At 35.6% G+C, this 22,323-nt stretch overlaps 1 protein-coding gene across 1 annotated transcript in view; it reads left to right on the plus strand.

Moving 5' to 3' along the window:
* Positions 1-22,323, plus strand: part of THOC2 (THO complex subunit 2) — a 57,890-nt gene that overhangs the window by 19,029 nt on the left and 16,538 nt on the right. Inside the window, exons 10-31 of the mRNA XM_054213480.1 lie at positions 257-412; positions 2,446-2,618; positions 2,770-2,965; positions 5,467-5,508; positions 6,716-6,846; positions 6,934-7,035; positions 8,301-8,385; positions 9,409-9,502; positions 9,984-10,064; positions 10,328-10,424; positions 12,204-12,321; positions 13,098-13,277; positions 13,821-13,985; positions 14,671-14,946; positions 15,395-15,536; positions 17,552-17,709; positions 19,008-19,136; positions 19,645-19,776; positions 19,861-20,045; positions 20,795-20,979; positions 21,282-21,384; positions 21,771-22,207. Of these exons, the coding sequence (XP_054069455.1) occupies positions 257-412; positions 2,446-2,618; positions 2,770-2,965; positions 5,467-5,508; positions 6,716-6,846; positions 6,934-7,035; positions 8,301-8,385; positions 9,409-9,502; positions 9,984-10,064; positions 10,328-10,424; positions 12,204-12,321; positions 13,098-13,277; positions 13,821-13,985; positions 14,671-14,946; positions 15,395-15,536; positions 17,552-17,709; positions 19,008-19,136; positions 19,645-19,776; positions 19,861-20,045; positions 20,795-20,979; positions 21,282-21,384; positions 21,771-22,207 (3,367 nt within the window). The remainder of the gene's footprint in view (positions 1-256; positions 413-2,445; positions 2,619-2,769; positions 2,966-5,466; positions 5,509-6,715; positions 6,847-6,933; positions 7,036-8,300; positions 8,386-9,408; positions 9,503-9,983; positions 10,065-10,327; positions 10,425-12,203; positions 12,322-13,097; positions 13,278-13,820; positions 13,986-14,670; positions 14,947-15,394; positions 15,537-17,551; positions 17,710-19,007; positions 19,137-19,644; positions 19,777-19,860; positions 20,046-20,794; positions 20,980-21,281; positions 21,385-21,770; positions 22,208-22,323) is intronic.

Consider the following 22,323-nt stretch of genomic DNA (forward strand, 5'->3'; position numbering starts at 1 on the left):
GGAAGGGGAGCTTATATGACTAATGTTTGTGAGGAAGTAGAACAGAATGATTTCTCGTGAGTCCTTGATTGCCAAATAGTCTGTTAATAGTATATTTCCTTGTTGGGATGATGGTAGCAAGGAAAAGAACCTTCCAGGGAGTAAGTTCATCTGATTACTACCAACGAAGGATAAACTTCTGCTTTGAGCTCAAGTGATCAAAAGTAGCAGTAGCTCACTTCAATTTTCAGCTATAAAGTTTGTTCTGTTTTTTTAGCTCCTTCCAGGGGATAATGCCATCATTGAGGAACACAAGCGAGAGATAGTGGAAGCAAAGCAAATTGTCAGAAAACTTACAATGGTTGTCTTATCCTCTGAAAAGACTGAGGAAAAGGAGAAGGAAAAAGAAAAAGAAGAGGAGAAAACTGAAAAGGTGAGTATGTGTGAATATTTTGCTGTCCAAGAAAATAATTTGAATTATTTTAAACTAAACATAATAATTGTTATGAAAACATTTTTGTATTTATTTGAAAGATAGACGGGGTACGTACTTCTTGGACGGCTTGTGTCTATCCTCTGATTGCACTTCCGTTATACTGAATGTGCAAAAATGCATGGTTGGGGAGCTGTTCTGAATTTCGCTAAGGTTTAATGTTCTTGGTTCAGTGGCTAATTAATTTCTTTCCTTCCTTCTTGTTGTATCAGCTCCACAGAGTATGTTCCAGCATTCATATACTTCAAAATCTTAAACAACTGTGTTTTCTAGGGCCTGCGATAGTACAATTCTGGTTGATTTCTTGAAAATAATGACATTAGTAAGAGTTCATTCCTTATTTCTCCCGATCAAGAATTGGGACATAAACAATTGTCAGACAATATCAGGAGGATAATTGTATAATTATCCTCCATTGTAGAAGAAGGTTTTAATTGAACATTTTTAATTGTAACTTCTGCTGTGTTTTCCGTTAGTTCTGTATCTTTGTATGTGTAAATATATACTCCTGCTTGAGGTGCTACTATGTCATGTATTGTTCATATTTCCGTAGGTCTAAATTGTTTCAGCATGTCCAAGCCTAACTTTAAAAACAGTTATTTAATCTCTTATCAGCCTTTCTGTTGTGATCTTCATGTGATTGTCTAAGTACTGCTTAAACATCTTGTTTAAAACAAACAAAAAGTGAAATAAAAGCTTGATATTTGCATTTTATAAGTAGAGTGCTGCAGAGGGGGGAGGGCTCCATCGGTCTTGACAGCTTCTATTCTTCATTTTCTGTATCCTCCTGGATTCATTATATCAGTCTGTTTTGTCTACTTACTCCTGTTTGTTCTACCCACCTTGATTCTGTAAATTTCTGACCTTCCTTCCTCCTTCCATTTTTCTTGCCTAGCTTGAAAAATCGCATTAATTTTCTTCCTTCAGGCAGCTGATATAGTTACTGCTCTCTGGCTCTCAATTGCAGCCATATCTGCTGCTTAAACTGATTCCTTTCACTAGCTTTTAAGTTTCTGACCTCCCTCCCGCTCATTATTTCCATATCCCTTTTGATTATACCACACTGCTTTGGTCCACCTTCTCTGCAGTCAGTTGAGGCTCCCTGGTATTCTCTGAAGTGTGCGTGTCACCATGTTCTAATGGAAAAGTAAACTCTTGATGGGATGTGGGGAGTGTATATGTTGCAAGTAGTGTCAGAAAAATTAAGACAGTTTTTATGGCAAAGCTTTAGAATTTAAGAACTAGGGAATTTTAAGCTCTGGCAGAAACGGCAACATTTTTTGGAAGGATTACAATGACTAATGAAGTCTGAGCCTGTGTGATGGGAAAATGGAGAGTTGTACTTAAAAAGAATTTGTGTGACTCTTTGTACAGTTATGCAATGCATTCTGTTTCTTGAAAAGCTTCTTTCTGTGTTAATATTTTTGTCTGTGATTAGCTGTGCAATTCGTAGCAATTAGTAGAGTAACTACGTGTGAAAGCTGTTGACAGTCTAAATTTGAATACTTTATATGTTAAAACTGCATACTGGATACAATTTTAGATACAGTACCATAGAGTAAATGCCTGGATAAAGAAAACAATGTTTAACAATTACTGACTTAACTTTTCTACACACAATGTAAAGGATTCTTAAATGCTTGCATTGTTCTTAAAATGTCATGTAAAGAAATAAGCTGCAATAGATTGTGACGTTTTGAAATGAACATGATCAGACATATGTCAGACAACTTTATAAACTTTTGTTTTTAACTTTAACTTTTTTTGTTGATCCAGATGTTAGATTCTGCGTGGACTGGTTTATTAATGCTTTTGAAGTGTGTTTATTGTCTAGCTGTATTTTATTTTACATGTTTTTTTATCACATAGTTGAAATAGTTTTTTTTGTGGATTACAGCTGCATACTGCTTAAGCAGAAATGTTAAGAAGACTTTGTGAATACACTTTCTCATTAATTGTTTGTTATCTTGCAGCCTCCTGATAATCAAAAGCTTGGTTTATTGGAAGCTTTATTAAAAATTGGTGATTGGCAGCATGCACAAAGTATTATGGATCAGATGCCTCCGTTTTATGCTACTTCACACAAGCCTATTGCAATTGCCCTTTGCCAACTTGTACATGTGACAATTGAACCACTGTACCGCAGGTAAAGTGAAAAGTAGAATTCTGTTGCTACATAGGGGAAAACTACTATTTATTTATAAGCATGAATTCAATAATAAGCCTAACTGTATTGGCACATTTCTAAAACTTTCACTTCGGTTTTCATGTGAAATGCTGTGCATCTTATTTTTCAGAGTTGGTGTACCTAAAGGAGCTAAAGGGTCACCAATTTCTTCTTTGCCAAACAAGAGAGCACCAAAACAAGCAGACAGCTTCGAGGACTTGAGGAAGGAAGTGTTCAACATGCTTTGTTATCTTGGTCCTCACCTCTCCCATGATCCCATTTTATTTGCGAAAGTGGTGCGCCTTGGAAAAGCATTTATGAAAGAGGTTGGTATGACAGAACAGCTTGTCAAAACTTGAAAAATACCAATTCCTCTGATGTCAAAAAATGCTCAAGTCTTACTAATTGTGTAATCTTGAAATTCTGAAACATAAAAAAATTCTTTGACTAAGGACAAATTTGGAGAATCTTATTTTAATTCTTGTTCATTTTTGTGATCAATAAACATAGCATTTTTGTGAGCAACTTAAAGCACTTTAGGTTTATAACCAGGAATATTTAGTAATTACTAATTTCTTATTATGGTCATAATCTTTTAAAACGTCATCTGTGTGTGGATATGTTTTTAAAAACACGGACATATGATACTAATTGGATAGAAGCTTTTACGTTTTACTAGAGTGAGAGCATAGGCAATGGTGAGCAATAACCTCACACATGTCCAGTACTTAAAATAATACTTTCTGTTCCATCTGTTAGGTTACTTGGGAAGTAGAGGATGTTGCATCTTTTTAATTAGTGGGGTGTCCCCGTGTTGTGCCAGGTGAAATGCTGCTATTCCTGAACTTGTGTTAGTGACAAATCTCTGGATGCCACTAAGGATGAGTTCAGTGTGGAGATCTAAAACACCCTATAAAGCCTCAAGTAGCCAACTTTAGAAATAAATTGGCCTCTTGATATTTATTTTTTTTCTTTTGACTGTATGTTTACCATGTATATATTGAAAGATTGGTCGTGTGACCAATTGTAAATTGAATTTATATTCAATTGTAAATTGAATTTATATTCTGAACTCCCTTGGAATGTACTCAGTAGCTCAGACTTTCTTTTGCTGCTTTTCTGGCAATTTGCTATTTGACTAGCAGTTTTTGGTTCATTTTCAAGTCAACAATAGAGGGTTTTTAAATTGTTTTAAAAATAACAGCTCAGAGAAACTTTCACATTCATAGTTTTTAAAATATTTTTTATATTATTATTATTAAAAGCAAACAAACACCACCATCACCCCCACTTAAGAATCAATATTATTGTTACCTAGCTTTTTATTTTAACTTATAACTGAAAGTTGGAGAGGTTGATTGGTCTGAGTGATACTGGAGGGGAGATTTTCAGTTTTATAACTTTTTTTTTTCTTGAAAGTATTTTTTGTTTCCACTACAACTAACAAATATTGGAATGTTCAAAATTTATGTACCACCTCAGGGGAAGCTTTCATGTCCAGCTGTACTTGATGATGCAGAGCTAAGATCACAGACTTCGGACTGAACATCTTTTTGTCTTAACTTAAGAGACTTTTGGCAAGAGAGTTTGCTCTCATCAGGTTCCAAGATGCAATGACAGGGTGACAGAAGCTACACTAAGTTTGGATTCCAAGTAGTCTTTGTTATAAAATCATGATAACTTCAAGCATTTCCATCTTCCTCTGCTGCTGTGTCTTTGTAGGAGGTATAATTTCTCAACATCTTCTCATCCAGCATGATAAGCTTCCCAGTGGTTAATATTGTGCTTTATAGCATCCTTATTTCTTGCTGGTCTGTGAGAAGATTGATATTTGAATGATACATTATGTTGCACTGACAACGCAGTTAATTTGGAAACTATAATTACAAGGGAGTAATTCATTTTACTACTGTCAGCAAACTATTAGGACTACTTTGTCATTAAGTTCAAGTACTGAAGGTTTGTGAGAAAGCCCTTGTTTCTACATACAGTAGAAAGGAGACCACTTGGTTATAGCAATTTCTCATGCAGTTTTACTGTAAATATATGAATATAATAGTTTAATGTGTTTCTGACAAGAATGAGCAACATTTTAGCTATTTGCTCTAGGTTGGGACTATGAAGAAATTCGTCAGTGACAGAATGGTTAAGGTAACATAGGGAAAGTTATTTTTAATGCACTATTGCCATCAGCATGTTCTAGTTATGAAACTACATTTAACACACAGTAGAAATACTTATAACTGGAGGTGATCTGACTGTAAGTTAACCCATTCGGTAGTTTAAAAGTTAGATTACTAACATTGCACTGCAGCTTTCATGCTCAAGTGTACACTTACTGGTGTGATAGCTTAATATGCTTTTCATGGTGAGTGGAAAGACGAGAGAAAATAAGGTAATTTAATAACGAAGACTAAAAGCTTAAGAGGGTGTTATTGTGAGAGAAAGGTGGGGAGAATAATCTGTGGCTGTTAATAATTGGGTTGGAAGTCCTGGTTCTTTTTGTAGGGAGAAGGTGAATGCTTAGGGCAATTTTTTCCTCTCTCCAGTAAGAAAATCCAATATTTCGTATATAATAGTAAGTTTCCATGATATCTTAGTTGTTACCTCTTTTTGAACAAAAGTGTACAAAGCCCCTGTGTAATGCATTTCATCTGTGCATTTGGATTTTCCTTCAAAAATAGATTGATGCTGACAGACCTGGAAAATTAAACATTTACTAGGCATGTGGCTCTTCAGGTTTTTGCTTTTGCTGAGGTAGCCTTATTCTGAAACTGTAACTGTTATGTTAATTATGCTACAATTAACATGATTGTCTTTGTTACAGTTTCAGTCTGATGGAAGCAAGCAAGAAGATAGAGAGAAAATGGTGAGTTTATTTTGAAGGAAGATGTCTTTATGTGAGATTGTAATTCAGAACAAATGTTTAATAACTGTACAACTCTTCTTTCTCTGTAGAGTTTTATGCTTTAATAAGTGTACATTACAGACTTGTCTTGATTTTTATAGGCAAGTTTTGAGCCAGTCACAGGTGGATTGTTTGTATTTCTGTCCTTTTTTTTTTTTCATTCTCCTGAGTTCTCAAATCTAATCCTGTTCTTTTGGTCCAATGCATTCTACTTATTTGCTCAGAATTAGTTGGAATATCTTCAGCTATTTGTTCTATAAATACAGTTTTCGTGGTAGCACCTTGTATCTTAAAGAATTTACTGGGGAAAAGCACAGAGAAAAGGAGAAATTAGAAGTAGTGGAGGTAGTACAATAGCTAAGTTTTCTTTATTGGCTAATTTGTTTCTTTCTAAATTTTCTAATGTATTGAATTATCAAGATTGGTCACAATGAAACCCAAGTGTCCTGTTGAAATCTAACTTATAAAAACAAGTTGGTTTGTCTTTTTTTTAATCAACAAGCAAGTTTTCAATACGAAGTTTGCTCAGTTTTCATTATTAGCTATTACTCCTGTTTCTCACTTCTCATAATTTCCTGACTTCCTCAGATCATCGCAGAGAAAAGTGGTCTCTTCTGTGGTTTTTTTTGTGTAGGCTTTTTTTTTTTGCTGTTACGGTTATTCTAATATAGCTCAATAGGAAAGAGGAATGTTTAAGAAAGGGGGAGGGTAGAATACTGGAAACGTGGAAGTTGGTACTGTGTCTCAGGAACGTGTATAATGCCTTCAGGTTTTAATCTGGAATTTTGAAAATGGAGTAGTGACAAGGAATACCTTCATACATTGAGAGCAGTTGCCAAAATCTATTTTCTCCTGTTGCACTTCGTGTGAGTCCACAGTATATCGATTTTAAAATGATTTATTTGATTTGAAAATATGAGTGCTACTTGCTGAAAACTTCAGCAGCTTGCTGAAATACCTTATATAGGCAAATAAAATAGTGACAGTATATATGATCCATAATTTATCTAGTGCAAGATTTATGATGGGAGATATTTTTAAGTTCTCTTTAGATTTTTGTTTAGAAAGTCTTAATCTTGTGGCAAACATTTTATCAGTCTACTAAAATCTGCATTGCTTCTGATGTACTTACTTGATAGTCACCTTGAGTTTTTTGTCTTCATCTCAGGAGATACTGTTTAGCTGTTTGTTGAGTATTACCGATCAAGTTTTACTTCCGTCTCTTTCTTTGATGGACTGCAATGCATGCATGTCTGAGGAATTATGGGGGATGTTCAAAACTTTTCCGTACCAATACCGGTGAGTAGAATAATTTGTTTCCATTCTTTGGAAGTGGCCTTTTGAATTGTGAGTACTAAAAATAGTTTTCCTTTATAATCTTTCAAGGTACCGTCTTTATGGGCAATGGAAGAACGAAACATACAATAGTCACCCACTTCTAGTGAAAGTTAAAGCTCAAACCATAGACCGAGCCAAATATATCATGAAGTAAGTTGTCTAATTCCATAAATAATCATCAGCTGGGATACAATCAATGTATTGCATGTCACCAACTGAAGAAAAATAACTTGACAAATACATTCCCTTTCTAATGACTCAGTAATTTCGCTGATAATCCTTGTTCATGAAGTATTTAATATACTGTGATTAAAAACTGTGAAGTAAGTAAGGATACAGACAAATTTGTCATCAACAGGCGTATTTCATCTGTGAAAAATATCCCCTTAAATTATTTAAAACCTTTTCCATGGGTATGTTGTTGTTTGATAAATTGCTTTGCTTCTGGAAATGTCAGAGTGCAATGTATTTTCTCCAGGTATGGAGACTCTTTAATCTGAAGAGTCTCAAAAATCTTGTCACAGTTTCTGTAGATTTGAAAGTAGGGCAGTAAGTTGAATGGAATGGAATGATTAATTCTCATCTTCAAGCAGGCTCACGACTATTTCAGATTTACCTTAGATTTAACATCTCTGATATCATTGTCAGGGATTTGGGTTCTCCATTTATCATTGCCAAAAGCAAATACCACTGTTTTATAATGTGGGTAATTAGAATCTTTCTACATAGGCAATGCCGAATAATTGTTACTGGGTAAAAGACTTTGGATTTGCAGCTGTGAAAGCTGGAAACAATGATTTTGATTCTCTTCTGACTTACTGTATAGCTAGCATAGACAGTAAAACTTTACATTTCTTCTCTGGGTTGTACAGTGGATTTCAATTGTGCAAATGAGCCACAGTGCTGTCAGTTGTTGAGATTGTGATGTGTACAACTTACTTTTGTGTGTGGACTTCAGGTTTCATGTTAAGCTCATATCTTCAGTAGGAAATGCTGTGGAAGCGTAACACAATGAAATTAACGTTGTTTTACAATGAACAGAATGCAACAAATGCAAAATGACTAATCTGTAGCTAAATTGAATTTGCATGAGTGATTAACAGCATCACATGCTGGTTTTAGATGTGGTATAGGTCCCACTGACAAATTCCAAATGCTTAAGTGCTCAAAGTTGAAACTAGGATACAGTCCACAGTAATATAGGGACAATTGGTTTGTTTGTACTCTCTGCACATACAGACTTACAAATTTCAGGTTCCCAGAGGAGTAGTTTCTGTGCTTAGACTTCTTAAAAATGTATCTGCTACTGAGAACTTAATCTCTGCAGCTAATAAGGTGTTTCTTCACTGGAACTAACCTGCTGTTGTAGTATTCTTCAGCTTGTCTGTTGCAATAAAATATGGTCTCTTTTACAGGCGTTTAACTAAGGAAAATGTGAAACCCTCTGGAAGACAAATTGGGAAGCTCAGCCACAGCAATCCTACAATTTTATTTGATTATGTATGTAGTTACATGTATTTGAAGACTATTTCATCCCAACAACAGATACTAAAGTATAGGAAGGGACCTGCTGTCTTAGTTGGAGGGTAGTTCTAATTGCATTATTTATCACTTTTGATGCAAATTTTAAAATATGGTAATTTGCTAGTAGTGCACAGGTCTGAGATACTAACTGTGACAATAGCTCTCGAATAACCACAATTGCACAGAAAACTACATCCATTTATTTATAGGAGTAAAGTATTTAATTTGAGATAGCTGAGGTGGGTTTCAGAGGTACAGGGATGTGCTGATCAGGTTATGCAGAATGGAAATTCAAGTTAGGTTGCTCTGGGTGGTTGTATGTGTTTGTGATGAAGATACATCAGGGTCATTTAGAAGAAAACATAAAGCTTCGAAGTCTGAAATGCACCTATGAAGTTGGGAAGGATTTTTATGATTACTTGGTGCTACAGAATGCTTGAGAGGTCTGAAAGTGTGTTGATGGACCTCCACCTTATTCACAAATGTGTCTTGTGATTACTCATCTACCAGTTTTTAGATGTTACTTGAAGACATTAATACTGCAATATACGCACACACATATGCATCGTGTACCAAAGAGAACATTCTAAAACTTGATTAATATAGTTTACTTATATTCTTTCATGACCTACATTAATTTTTTTAATAGTCTTTTATGATTATAAGTAGCAACAGGAACTCTAACTGCTAAGGTTTAAGATTCTTAAGAAATCTTAGGAAAAAATGAGTTAAATGTTTCTGCAATTTTATCTTCTGATAATTGAGAAGAGAAATAATTACACAAAATTGTGCTTACATGTTAGAGACATCTTTCACTGATATCTGTAGGGTACTAGATAAATTCATGGGATTACTTATTACTTGGAAAATGGTTTAGGACCTTCTGAAAAATTAATTCCAAAGGAAGTTTTGTCTAGACAAACATTGTTAAAATGGTTTCGATTTGTTATGTGAAAGATAAGGAATACTGTTCAGCTCAATGTCCTTTGTTACTTTCAGATTTTATCACAAATACAAAAATACGATAACTTAATAACTCCGGTTGTTGATTCACTGAAATACCTCACTTCGCTGAACTACGATGTCTTGGCATGTATCCTTTTATGTAAATCAATATGTCTAGTTACTGATAAAGTTGCAGTTGTAGCCAGATTAAATTCTGTTGTCTGTGAGTAAATATTATCTTCTACTGTTTTTTATTCTTGCTGCTTTTGCTGGAAATTTTAGTGACAGTTGCAAATAATTTGTATTCTTAGTGGGTTACAGAACCCTCTCTATTCATTCTTTCACACTATGAGTATTATACTTTATTTTTAAGGGTATTTTTTACTCCTTTCACCCTGTTCTTGAAGGGACAGTGGTCCTCTAAATGGTGAGGTAAATACTGCTTTTTAAGTTACCATTTCTTTCATGATTTTTTTTAATACCATAACTGTTAGTGGATTCCCAATATCAAGCTTGCTATACTTGCATATCATGTTCACATATTACAAATTGTGGAGCTGGAAAAACGAGCCTGTGTAACTTTTGTTTTTACAAATTGAGGAAAAATATTCTCTTTAACGCAACTAAAGACTGTATAATTGAAGCTCTGGCAAACCCCGAGAAGGAGAGAATGAAGCATGACGACACTACAATCTCGAGCTGGCTGCAGAGTTAGTATTCTTGTTTTATTTACTATATTAATGTTTAAAATACTTCACCTTCCCTATGACCTATGGTCAATATTTATCTTTGATCTACCAGCTATTTTTTTTTAAACAAAAAAGAGAGCTGGCAAGTTTAATCAATAGGAAAATATTTTTGTCTTTATATTACCAAAATACATATATTGCTAATATTCCACATGTACTTTGTTAATACTTTAATCGATAAGTATCTCATGAGGTGCAGTCATACCTGTTTCTACTTACTTTAGGTCTGGCTAGCTTTTGTGGTGCAGTTTTCCGAAAATACCCAATTGAACTTGCTGGTCTACTTCAATATGTAGCCAACCAACTGAAAGCTGGGAAAAGGCAAGTCTTGTACAACTGCTCTTTTAGAAACTCAATTTTAATTATGTATTATTTGGATGTTTGCTGATAAAAGGGCACTTGATGTAGTAACTACTTTAGTAGTGGTAAAACTCCATTTGTAATACCAGGAAGGTTAAGCAATTTAAAGCAGAAAGAATAATATCCTCTTTACTGCATTATTTTTCCTCTAATTGTGTAGCTGTGACATATTTTTGAAGTACTGATTTTTTCATCTGTAACTTACTTCAGTACAGTTTTCTTAACTAACTAAGCAGGGAAAAACCCCTGCTGATCTGTAATATTTTCATAGAAATTATTGTATGTTATTTAAAAAATAAGTACCTGTGATATAAAATGGTGTGATTTTTACAGTTTTAGTTTTTTCTTTCTCATAATCTCTTTTCTGCAGGGATGTCTCTTTAACATTTTAATATTTTGAAAACTTTGTCCAATTTATTTAATGGCAGTTAAATTGCTTCTTGATCTGTCACTGTTAATTATAACTGAAAATTTTGTAAACAAGGTTTGCAGTTTGAAATTTCCTTTTGTCCTTCCATCATCATCACTTAGTAGTATTGTTTCATTTATTTATTTAATTGTACTGTGTTATTTTTATCACATAGGTGAGTATCAACTTTTTCTATTATGAATCTCCATATGCTTACTGAAAGACAGCTTACCAGTGGAGATGTTATTTTAGGGCTAGCTTTTTCCCTTCCCTGCAATGTAGACACTCAGTCTCATGTGCTCCCCTGTCCCCAATTTGTTTTGTATTCTGATGATGGTACAATCACATTGAGCTACAGAGGAAGGGTAAGTAATGTTTCTTGTCTTTCTCCAGAATTAAGTATTAAAACACTAAGTATTTTTTGGGGAAAAAAATTTTTTTAATATTCAGTCTAGTATTGGCAACGTAGAAATAAACTGGATTTACCACTATGACCAGTTCCATAGGACTGGACTACTCAAGTATTTGAATTGGAGTATATGCTGGTTCCTAGACAGAAAAGATATGTATGGTTGGAAAAGCAAAAATACAAACAATATAAATTATTTAAATATAAAACCTTGTTTTGGAGGGCATGGGTCAACACTTTTTGTAAGTAGGTCACACAGACTTCAGAAGTTACTGGAAAATATTGCTGATTTAAATAATCATGATACAATTTACTGTTCTGTTGAGGAAGAGTCATTGTCCTTACAGAATGCAGAGCAGGAAGTAAAGCCTGGTCTCTGGACAGGATGATTATTGGAGTGTTTTGTATATTCTGTGTTTTAAGTAAAAAAATGTTTTCCATGTTCCAAATACCCTCTCGAAACTAATCTTGCCAGTAAATTTCTACTGCTGTGTACTATTCTAGAAAGTTTTAATAAAAATTAAAATACTTCATGTGTATGAAATAACTGTATAGATACATTGTGAAACATGAAAAACAACAAAAGGGAGCAATAAACTTTACGATTAATTTGTTGATAGCGATAGCACCACACACCATTATTTTCAAAAACAGTGAAATTGTTCTGAAGGGATGTTGTGAAGGAGTTCTGAAATCCAGCTGTTGAATGCCTGCATTGCTTTTAAGTACTAATGTTTTACTTGCAGTAAAGAAATCCTTGTGCACTCAGCATACTAGGTTTTTTTTCTTCAAAAAGGAATTAAAATGTTACTTGTTGTAATGTGTGTCATAGTGTTGTTTTGTACTGTGTATTGAATGTCATAGCTTCAATTTCTTAAACAAATTTTCTTGTTTTTACTCCACTCTTCTGTTTTCTGTGCAGCTTTGATTTGCTTATTTTAAAAGAGGTAGTGCAGAAAATGGCAGGGATAGAAATTACAGAAGAAATGACAATGGAACAATTAGAAGCCATGACTGGTGGAGAACAACTAAAAGCTGAGGTGTGTTCGTGTTAAATTTACTTAAAAGTAGCTATTGCTTATTAATGGTGGTTCTGAAGACTCTGATTCATGAACTGGCAGCGTAGCCGAGAAAGGTGTTACTGCTTTCATCAGAGAGCTTCCTGTTCTGTTGAACTTAGAAGCCTTGCAGACAGGCAGCAAAGACAACATATACATGAGCCTTAATTGTGGTTCACAGCACCTCATATTAACGAAAGCAGCCTTCGTTACTCGTTGTATGAGACACCTGTGAATTACAGCAGCCAGCGAGCTTGTACATTATGCAGTCCTGCTGCTTTAGCCCTGCTTTGGGGGCAGCAGCTCCTTCTTGAATGGAGTAACATCTTAAACCATTTTAATAGTTAAAACTGTTGCAGCCTTGGTGTCAAAGAGCTAGTTGAGTCTGACCTAGGCTCAACTCCCCAGGGAGTTGAATAGCTGTAATCTGAACTAAAATCTGACAGTCCTGTATTGAACAGAGAAGAGACTTTGAGCAGATCACAGCAGACCTAGGGCTAAAATGCAGTATCATGATGCCTGAGCTGAAATGTCACTCTTCATTTATTGGGTAAAAGACCATTTAATAGCATGCAAGACTAGTTTGTTTCCGATTCTTTTATACGTACGTTGCGTACAGGATCCAGAGAAGAGAGTTTATTGACAGACAGTAAACTATTGATGTTAATTCATCAGTATTTCTACAGTAAGAAGCACTCATGGTTTCCATTTGTGATGAACTATTTCCAAACTTGGGCAACTTTTTCTGTACCACACAGGGTGGATACTTTGGCCAAATCAGGAATACAAAGAAATCTTCTCAGAGATTGAAAGATGCATTGTTGGACCATGATCTTGCCCTTCCACTCTGCCTGCTTATGGCTCAACAGAGAAATGGTGTGATCTTTCAAGAGGGAGGGGAAAAACATCTGAAGCTGGTGGGAAAACTGTATGATCAGGCAAGTAAAACCACTTGCGTTTATAAGAACCCCTCCTTTTCTTTGGTAACTTCTAGTGTATCAGCACCATATATAACAATTCAGCACATAAATAAGAATAGATAAGAATTCAGCACAGTAAATACAAATATGTGAGAATTTTCAAAATTAGTTGCAGCGATCTCATTAAAATGTATGGGTGTATTAAATATATATTATATTGACAAGTGACTTCTGAGTGAAAGATTAAAACATCCTTCGTCGTAAAAAATGAAGTTCCTGTTTCTTAAGTTAGCTATTACGTTTTTCTGATTTTACTTTGTTAGAAGAATTTTCCTCTAACAACGCAGCAGCCTGAATTCTTTTGCTGCCTTAGGCAGTAGGAGCTAGTTTCATTTCTTTCTGGTAGAACAGAATGCTTTTACAGTCCTGCAGGCTTTTGTAGGGCTTGCTGTACTATGTGTTGTAAACTTTTTTAAAAAGAAAAAAAGCTTTAAACCTCTCTCTAACTTCACTTTTAAACAAAATAATAATTTTTGCTAACTTTGTATCTTTCACATGTAGTGCCACGATACCCTGGTACAATTTGGTGGGTTTTTAGCATCCAATCTCAGCACAGAGGATTACATTAAGCGAGTGCCTTCTATTGATGTTCTCTGTAACGAGTTTCACACACCTCACGATGCTGCATTTTTCCTCTCAAGACCCATGTATGCACACCATATTTCAGTAAGTAGAACTCTTCTGTTTGCCTGCTGTTAGTGCTGCTATATTACGTGTTACCATTACACGTGTTAGGTTCCTGCTAAAGTTTAATTTGCTAAATAAAACTTGTAGAAGCTTTGAGTTGAGGTAGAAGAAGCAGCTGTGGGCTGAAACAGGTTATCCTTTATTTTCATAGAAAATATGGCCCATGTGTCAGCTTTCACAAAACTGACAGAAGTTGTAGCTAATGAAGTCATCTCTTCTGATCTGGGTGATCAGTAGGAGTTCTCTCCCTCCCTGTTCCCCCCAATGTGTAAGTTCTTCTGCAGATGCTTTAGATGGATTTTTTGCTGTGGAGGAAAATGTTGCAGCAGCCAAAAGGTGTGGTATCTCAGGAAGTGTCAGAAATAAATTTGTCCCTGCATCTAAACTGTTAAATATCGAGAGGAATTTTTACTTGGTGTAGTATAATGTGTTACTATAACAAGTGGGAGCATCAGTGAAGAAAGATAAAACCATCCAATATGGATGAATACTAAAAGTTCTGTATGGTGTTCTTCAGTGCTTTATGTACATGAATGATGTTTCATGTGTGTGAATGTTTTTTATATAGAAAGGTTCTGGAGGAAGTTTAATTATATTGTAAAAGTTAAATTATATTGTTCGTGTATGAAGATTACAAACTTTTCATTTTTCTTTTTACCCACAGTCGAAGTATGATGAACTAAAAAAAGCTGAGAAGGGAAATAAACAGCAGCACAAAGTTCACAAATACATTACATCGTGTGAGCTGGTGATGGCTCCTGTTCATGATGCTGTGATTTCTCTGCACCTTCCCAAGGTTTGGGATGACATCAGTCCTCAGTTTTATGCTACATTCTGGTCTTTGACAATGTATGACCTTGCCGTCCCACATAGTAGCTATGACAGAGAAGTCAATAAACTTAAAGTCCAGATGAAAGCCATAGATGACAATCAGGAAATGGTAAGTTTATGTAACTTCATGGTCCAGTATAAACTTTCTAACCTTGAAAGAATTTTTTTGTGAAATCTTATATTAAGGTCACTTAGATCTGGGAGGTTTTGTGTCACCTGATTCATCCATTCTGATTTGTCACATTCACATAATTTGGATTGGCTCTTCCTTATAATTCCCACGTTAAAGTACCAGTGACTTAGAACTAAGTGAAAATTACTGGAAAATCTGTTTCAGAAAGCAATCTGTGACACCTGTATCTGTGGTTTAGCTGTTCACCTTTGTCTTAACTTTAGTCAGCCAGCGTTCATAAAATCCCAGTTGATTACTAGAGGAGAACATTATTTAGTGAAATAGAAGGCTTTTCAAGTATTCTTTAGCATTGTAAGGAATTTAGTTGCTCTATCTATAGCAAGTGTTAGTATAATATTAAGTGACTTACATTGACATTTTATAGCCTCCAAATAAAAAGAAAAAAGAAAAAGAACGTTGCACAGCTCTTCAGGACAAGCTCCTTGAAGAGGAGAAGAAACAGTTGGAGCATGTGCAGAGGGTTCTACAGAGACTGAAACTGGAGAAGGATAACTGGCTCCTGGCAAGTAAGTGTGTGTAGGGGAAATGCTCTGGATGTTTTTGTAGTCATCACTGTCCCCAGAAGTAAAAGTTCAGCATGCACTAATACTCTTAATATTGATTTTAAAATTCGATCTCTAACAGACCTTAACATATAAACTTCTAATTAGAATGTAATGTGTCTTTGCTGCAAATGCTGAGTAGTTGGTTTGCAGGGAGATGTTTTGTTTGTTTCTTGCAATGTCAAGGCCTTTTAAATATTGCACTAATTTAGCAAATAAAGAAGAGATTGACCAATTGAGTGGAAAGTTGTAATTGCAAGATGGCTTGCACTTACTGTCTGCAGTTACAATGCTGCTAAGTTGGGATAATTGCTACATTGCAAGAAATAAGCATGTAAACCCTCAGTGGGTGGTTTGAGTTAACTTACTTTGAGTCCTGTGATTAGGAGCAATGTGCCAGTATTTGGGTGGTAACATAAAACCTGTTCCAATGATGAGATAAATATTGCGCCAGTCTAATAGCACCATGAAATGAAGCAGCATGCAAATGTTTTATATGCCAGATATGCAGGAGGCAGAACAAACTTTTTTCTCTGACAGAGCCTCTGTAATGTTTCGTATTGATTGTGAACTCTACTAGTGTGGTTAATCTCAAATGTTTTTCTCTGGTCAGTTTTCTCTGGAAGAACTTTCAGTTTATAACTGGAAGTAGTTGTTCGTCTGTCCCAAGGAGCCTAGCATAATCCAGTGGAAAAGCGTTTTATTGTCCGACTCATGTAAGACACACCCAACTGATTTAATGAAGAAACATTGACAGTTAAATCAAGAAAGTTTATTCCCTATAAATATTTAATGTACTGGTATGGACAGCTAATTAGATGCATGAAATTACTGGTTGAAAAATTATTGCCTGACTGAAGCTTGGGCTAGAGCTGACTGATAAAATTTGTCTGCTTAAGGAAGCACCCAAAAGCACATAGAAAATTGTTTGTGTGGATATGATCTATAAATAAACATGTACTCTTAATACAGGCGTTTGTGAGGTAGGTACACAGAATAGCTGTAATTGTTGATCTGTAATGCTCATGGACAGCTGACAGTCCTTTCTTGAACAAGCTTTATTCCATGAGCATTACAGAACAGAAGCAAGTAAATCCTGGGTCTTACGACTCGTGCCCTGCAGTCCGTGCAAGAATCCCAGTGCAAAAACAGCAGTTGCCGTCATGAGGATCATGTCCTCTGAAGGCATCCCTTTGCAGTCTTCAGTTCTGTGCTTTCATCCATATGTTTATTTTCTTCCTGCCTTCCTTTTGTGCTGTACATCCCTCTCAGCTTGTTTTTATGCTCCTTGTTTATTGGGCAAGAGCTGCTATGGGACCAGTTTGGGTATGCGTTTGGCTGTTGTGTTGACTAACCAGTGAACAACCAGTGGCTGGCCAAATGGAACGGGTAACTGTTGAGCATTCAGTGGAGTCTTTTACTCAGTGGTAGAATGAGCTTTCACAAAATGTATGTGTATTGGGAATAGTGGTTCACTATTCTATTCCTCTGTTTAAATTCCTGTAATTTGGAAAAATGATTGGTTGGAAAAATGATTGTTAAGGGATTGTATGTTCTTTCATTTCTAAGGAAATCAAGCTGAAAGTCAGCCCCATCTTGAAAGGAGAAAACAAGTATTCTAGAGAAATAGCAGATGGTCTTCCTTTCACTAATGTGCAGAATTTGAGCAGCTGGAGAAACGTACAAAAGATTATTCTGAGCCTGTTTTTCCCCACATTGTGTAATAGAAGAATTTTCCCAATAAGACATAAAGATTTTCTTACAACCACCCTCCTACCCTTCCCCCTGTCCTCAAACAGTTAATCTTATTTTGACTTTCTCTGAGCAGTGCCAAAGATATGTCTGGAGTACAAGTGGCCTAATGTACAAACTCGAGAATATGCATGTGCGATACTGAACTTCTTGGGAAGAGAGTAGTTGAGTGTTAAACCGTTAATTAACTTTCTTCCTTTTTTCTCTGAACTTCTTTGTTTTTGAAGAGTCTACCAAAAATGAGACTATCACAAAATTTTTGCAATTATGTATATTTCCTCGATGCATTTTTTCGGCAATCGATGCAGTTTACTGCGCTCACTTTGTAGAACTGGTGCATCAACAGAAAACACCCAATTTCTCCACGCTTCTCTGCTATGACAGAGTAAGTAGCTAGAACTGCGTGTGTGTATGTACTTACTAACTGTTATGAGCATGCAAAACTGGTATCCCCCCTCCCTCCAAAAGAGGTAAACAAAATCATTACCTATGTTTAATTCCAGAATCTGTGGCAATCAAAAGTTGCCTTTTGTACTTCAGATTCTACAAACCAAGTTCTCCTAGAGCTTCAGAGGATTATTTTGAAGAAATTTTGGTTTTGGTTTATCCTAATGGGGCTAGAGTTTTGGAGCAAAGTCACTAGCAGTCATTAGCAGTCATAGGAGTTGCATTCAGGTTTTGCAGTCTTCCAGTGGTTTGCATTTCTACAGCCTCATCAAACCCTCCCATTTTAGCTGTGTGTGCCCTACTGCTTGTAGTATCAACTTTCTTATACTTGCCCGCCTCCCCCCCGCAAGCAGCATCCTTAGGACTCTTCTGACCCTGGCCAATGGCACTACAGAGAGTGGACTAATTTGTATCACTGCTGGGACATGGGAAGGGACTCCCATGGTGACTTGGGGAGTACTGTAGATAACAGTAGCAGCCTGACTTTATGGGTCAAATGGGGCAGTTGGAGGAGGCATTTGCTTTTCCCACTGTTTATGTGGCCATTAGTTTTCTCCTGTGGAGGAAACAAGTGTAGAACATAGATGGCAGAATCTCGCAGGATGCATTCAACTCCAACATTCTAGCCTGTAGTGCTATAAGTCAAATTATTATTATATCTGTTCTAAGAGATTTGACTATGAGCTTTGATTAAAAGGATGTGTATGGGGTTGTATTGTAAAAAATTATGGTGAAGATTGTTTTCATCTGAACATTCAGTTAAGATTGTCTGGTTTGCTTTGAGATGAGACATCTGAAGTAGGTATCTGCTTTGATTTCATGACTCCAAAAGAGCATTCTTACTCAAATACTCAGTCCATGTTCTAGGTAACAAAGTAGGCGACTGCATGAGCCCTATCTGATGAACCTGTGCAGGCCAGGAAGAAAGTCCTTTTGCATCAGCTGGGTTAGGTGTTTACTTCCACCTGCTCAAATAAATTATTAATTTGAAAATAAAACAGTTACATGTCAATGAAAACACAAACACTTTAACTATGGAAAACTGAGTGTGAAGGACCAGTAGTTGGGTAATAAAGTATTGAAAACAAACTGAAAATATTTTATAAGAGATCTCCTTTATGTTTAGAAACCAGCTTAACAGTAGTTTAGATAAGAAAAATTTGAAAATCATTTTGTCTCTTTTACCCTTTGTAATTCAGTAAAGTCATTGTAACTTTTTATTACTGCTCTTCACAGGTTTTCTCTGATATTATATATACAGTTGCAAGTTGCACTGAAAATGAAGCTAGTAGATACGGCAGGTTTTTATGTTGTATGCTGGAGACTGTGACTAGATGGCACAGTGACAGAGTTATATATGAAAAGGTATGTGAAGTTACTAAAACGTGTTTGCTCATGAAAATATAATGGCCACTTGTGTAATTCAGCCCAATAAAAATGGGTTTAGTGAAATAGCTTTAAAAACACCGTGTGATTAAATTTTTCTGATGGTGTAATCTTAGGATTGAGTTTCTGTAACTCATGTAGTTTTAATAGAAGTAATTTTGTATAGTGTCAAAAAATATAGTGACTAAAAAAATCTTATATTTTCTCATTTTTCTCATAGCATGTCTTGAAGATAATTTAGGAAGCATATGGAAACTCACAGTACTTCTTGCAAAAGCTAGTTAAATTGCAAATAATTTTTTCTCTTACCCACAACCAAGATTTCAACATAAATAAGCTTTTAAAAATGTGTGTAACTCTTGTAAAGTGTTATTGTGTCTTAGTCTTTAGCAGAATCAGTGAAAAAGTGCTTCAGTTAGCACATTAACTTTTGCAGAATTATTGTTTTTATGCTTCCCAAAATTTTTTTTCTTTTATGTACATGTAGGAATGTGGCAACTATCCAGGCTTCCTAACTATATTACGGGCAACTGGATTTGATGGTGGAAATAAAGCTGATCAATTGGATTATGAGAATTTTAGACATGTGGTACACAAATGGCACTATAAATTAACTAAGGTAAAGAAAGATGCCGAAAAACTTAAGTTTTTGGAAGCTTTAATAACAAAAACCCAACTTAATTAGATTTATTTTGTGTTCTAGGCTTCTGTGCACTGCCTTGAAACAGGTGAATATACACATATCAGAAATATCCTGATTGTGCTGACCAAAATCCTTCCGTGGTATCCAAAAGTGCTGAACCTGGGACAAGCATTGGAAAGAAGAGTGCATAAGATATGTCAGGAAGAGAAAGAGAAGAGACCTGATCTATATGCATTGGCTATGGGGTAACAACACCTTACTTTAAGAAAGTGGTTAAAAGTGGATCATGAAAGGCTTCTAAAGACTCGGAACTGTTACAGTCCTAACATTTGATTTTTACCTTATCAGAGAAGATTTCACTATCCTGCGTCTCAGGGCTGGCAGTGTGAACGAAAACTTTCATTTTGTGCTGGATGATCACTAATTTCGTTTACAAGACTCTAGTGAAACACTTTAAATAGTAAAGGTTTCCACTCACAAGAGCATAGCTTAATTTTAAAGAAATAGTATAGCAGCAAGTAGCTAGGAGGGAGAGTAAAATGAAGAAAGCCGAAGGCTTTTGATGCCAGACTGCGTAGTTTTTGGAATCTTACATGATTCTAAAAGGCTAAAGTAAAGTGCTTAGTTATGTTTCACATCTTTCTGTGGTGAATGGATGCAAAGTCATCTACGTATGCTTGAGGGGCAATTCGGGATGCCCTAACAGTTTTAAGTTTTGTCAGTAGGCAGTTTCTTCTGTGTGTTAAGCAGGGGGATGTGTGTGGTGGTGGTGAAGAGGGTGTGAAGGTAGGGCTTCTGTATCTAGTGGTTTGTTTGTTTTCTTTTTCTTTTCTTTTCTTTTGAGCTCATCAATAAAGGGGGAAGACACTGCATATCAGTTGGGAAAAACTGTGAAATAAATAACAGATGAACTGTTAGAATAGATCCTCATTTAAAATTCAACCCATGTTTTGCTTTATGTTTGTGCATATTTAACAATCTGTGCGACTTACAGCTATTCTGGGCAGTTGAAAAGTAGGAAGCCGTTCATGATACCTGAAAATGAATTCCACCACAAAGACCCACCTGCCAGGAATGCTGTAGCTGCAACAGTACAAAATGGGCCAGGTGGTGCTGGGATGCCTACATCTCTCACAATAAATACAGTTAGACTGGAAGAAGGCACTACTGAGGAGACTGGTAAACAAACCTATGATATTTATTTACTTATTTTTTAGTGTAAGTCTTCTGACAATACAAGCTACTCTCTGAAAACTTGGCTCACTAAACTGAAAAGGAAAATATCTAAATATGCTAAATAGAGCCAGTGTGTGTTCTTTATTTTTAGTTGGTTTTGGGAGGGGGTGTTCTGTTTTTAATTACCTAATTTAACTGTTAGTTACACATGATCTTACATGAATATGCCTAGGTACTTATTTTATTTTAACCAGTAAGATGTATATTAACTTTGTTGAAACAAAGCTGTTTTCTTTTTTGAATAGATAAACTAAAGGAGAAGTCTCAGGGTGTGGTGAAAGTTATTAATAAAACTGTCAACGCTACACCAAAGGTGACAACAAGCAATGGAAACAGTGCTTCTAATAGGTGAGAAAAACTGCTCTTTGACACTATCTATTTTATTCCTTCCAAACCATAGAATTGTACTTGAAACTGACCTTCCTTTTTTTCACTTTCAGGTTCTATATAAATTGTTTCAATTTCCTCATAGTTTAATAAATGACACTATTTCTTCCAAAATATACAGCCACACTGATCTGAAGCTGTTGTTAAATGCATTCCATTTTAGCTAAATAAAGATAAAACAAATCAGAACATTTGCTTGTTGCTGTTCTGGTAAGGAGACAGCAAATCTGAAATCTGACAGTGGCTGCTTCAGGAGGTTCTGTCAAACCATCAGAAGAAAAACTTTTGTGCTAAAACTAGAGCTGGTTTTATATGCATGCTAATTGGCCTTTTTATTTTTGATGCAGCAAAATTATTAAAGAGAAAGATGATAAAGAAAAAAGCGGGAAGGAGAAAGATAAAGAAAAAAAAGACAAGACTCCAGCTGCCACTCCAGAGATGAAGGCACTTGGGAAGGATGGGAAAGATAAACCAAAGGAAGAACGGGCAAACAAAGATGATAAAGCAAGAGAGATCAAGGAGAAAACGCCAAAATCTGACAAAGAGAAGGAAAAAGTCAAGAAAGAAGAAAAAGCTTCAAAAGAAGAAAAATCCAAGACAGTTGTTACCATCGTTGAGTCAAAGTCAACCGCAGAAAAGGAGAGAGAAAAGGAGCCGTCCAGAGAAAGAGATGTAGCGAAGGAAATTAAAGCCAAGGAAAATGCTAAAGGAGGAGAAAAGATGCCAGTAGCTGGGTCCTTGAAGTCACCTGTTCCCCGATCAGAAACATCAGAATCTGAGAGGGGTAAGTTTGCGTATTTAATTTCTGTTCTTGTCTAGAAAAATAGAATTTGTCACTGGAAAATCACTCATTGTCAAAAATGCTAGAGATGGTGAGCAAGAATTGCTACGCAATACCTG

This window comes from Rissa tridactyla, chromosome 9 (genome assembly GCF_028500815.1).
Source record: "Rissa tridactyla isolate bRisTri1 chromosome 9, bRisTri1.patW.cur.20221130, whole genome shotgun sequence".
In the NCBI taxonomy this organism is placed as follows: domain Eukaryota; kingdom Metazoa; phylum Chordata; class Aves; order Charadriiformes; family Laridae; genus Rissa; species Rissa tridactyla.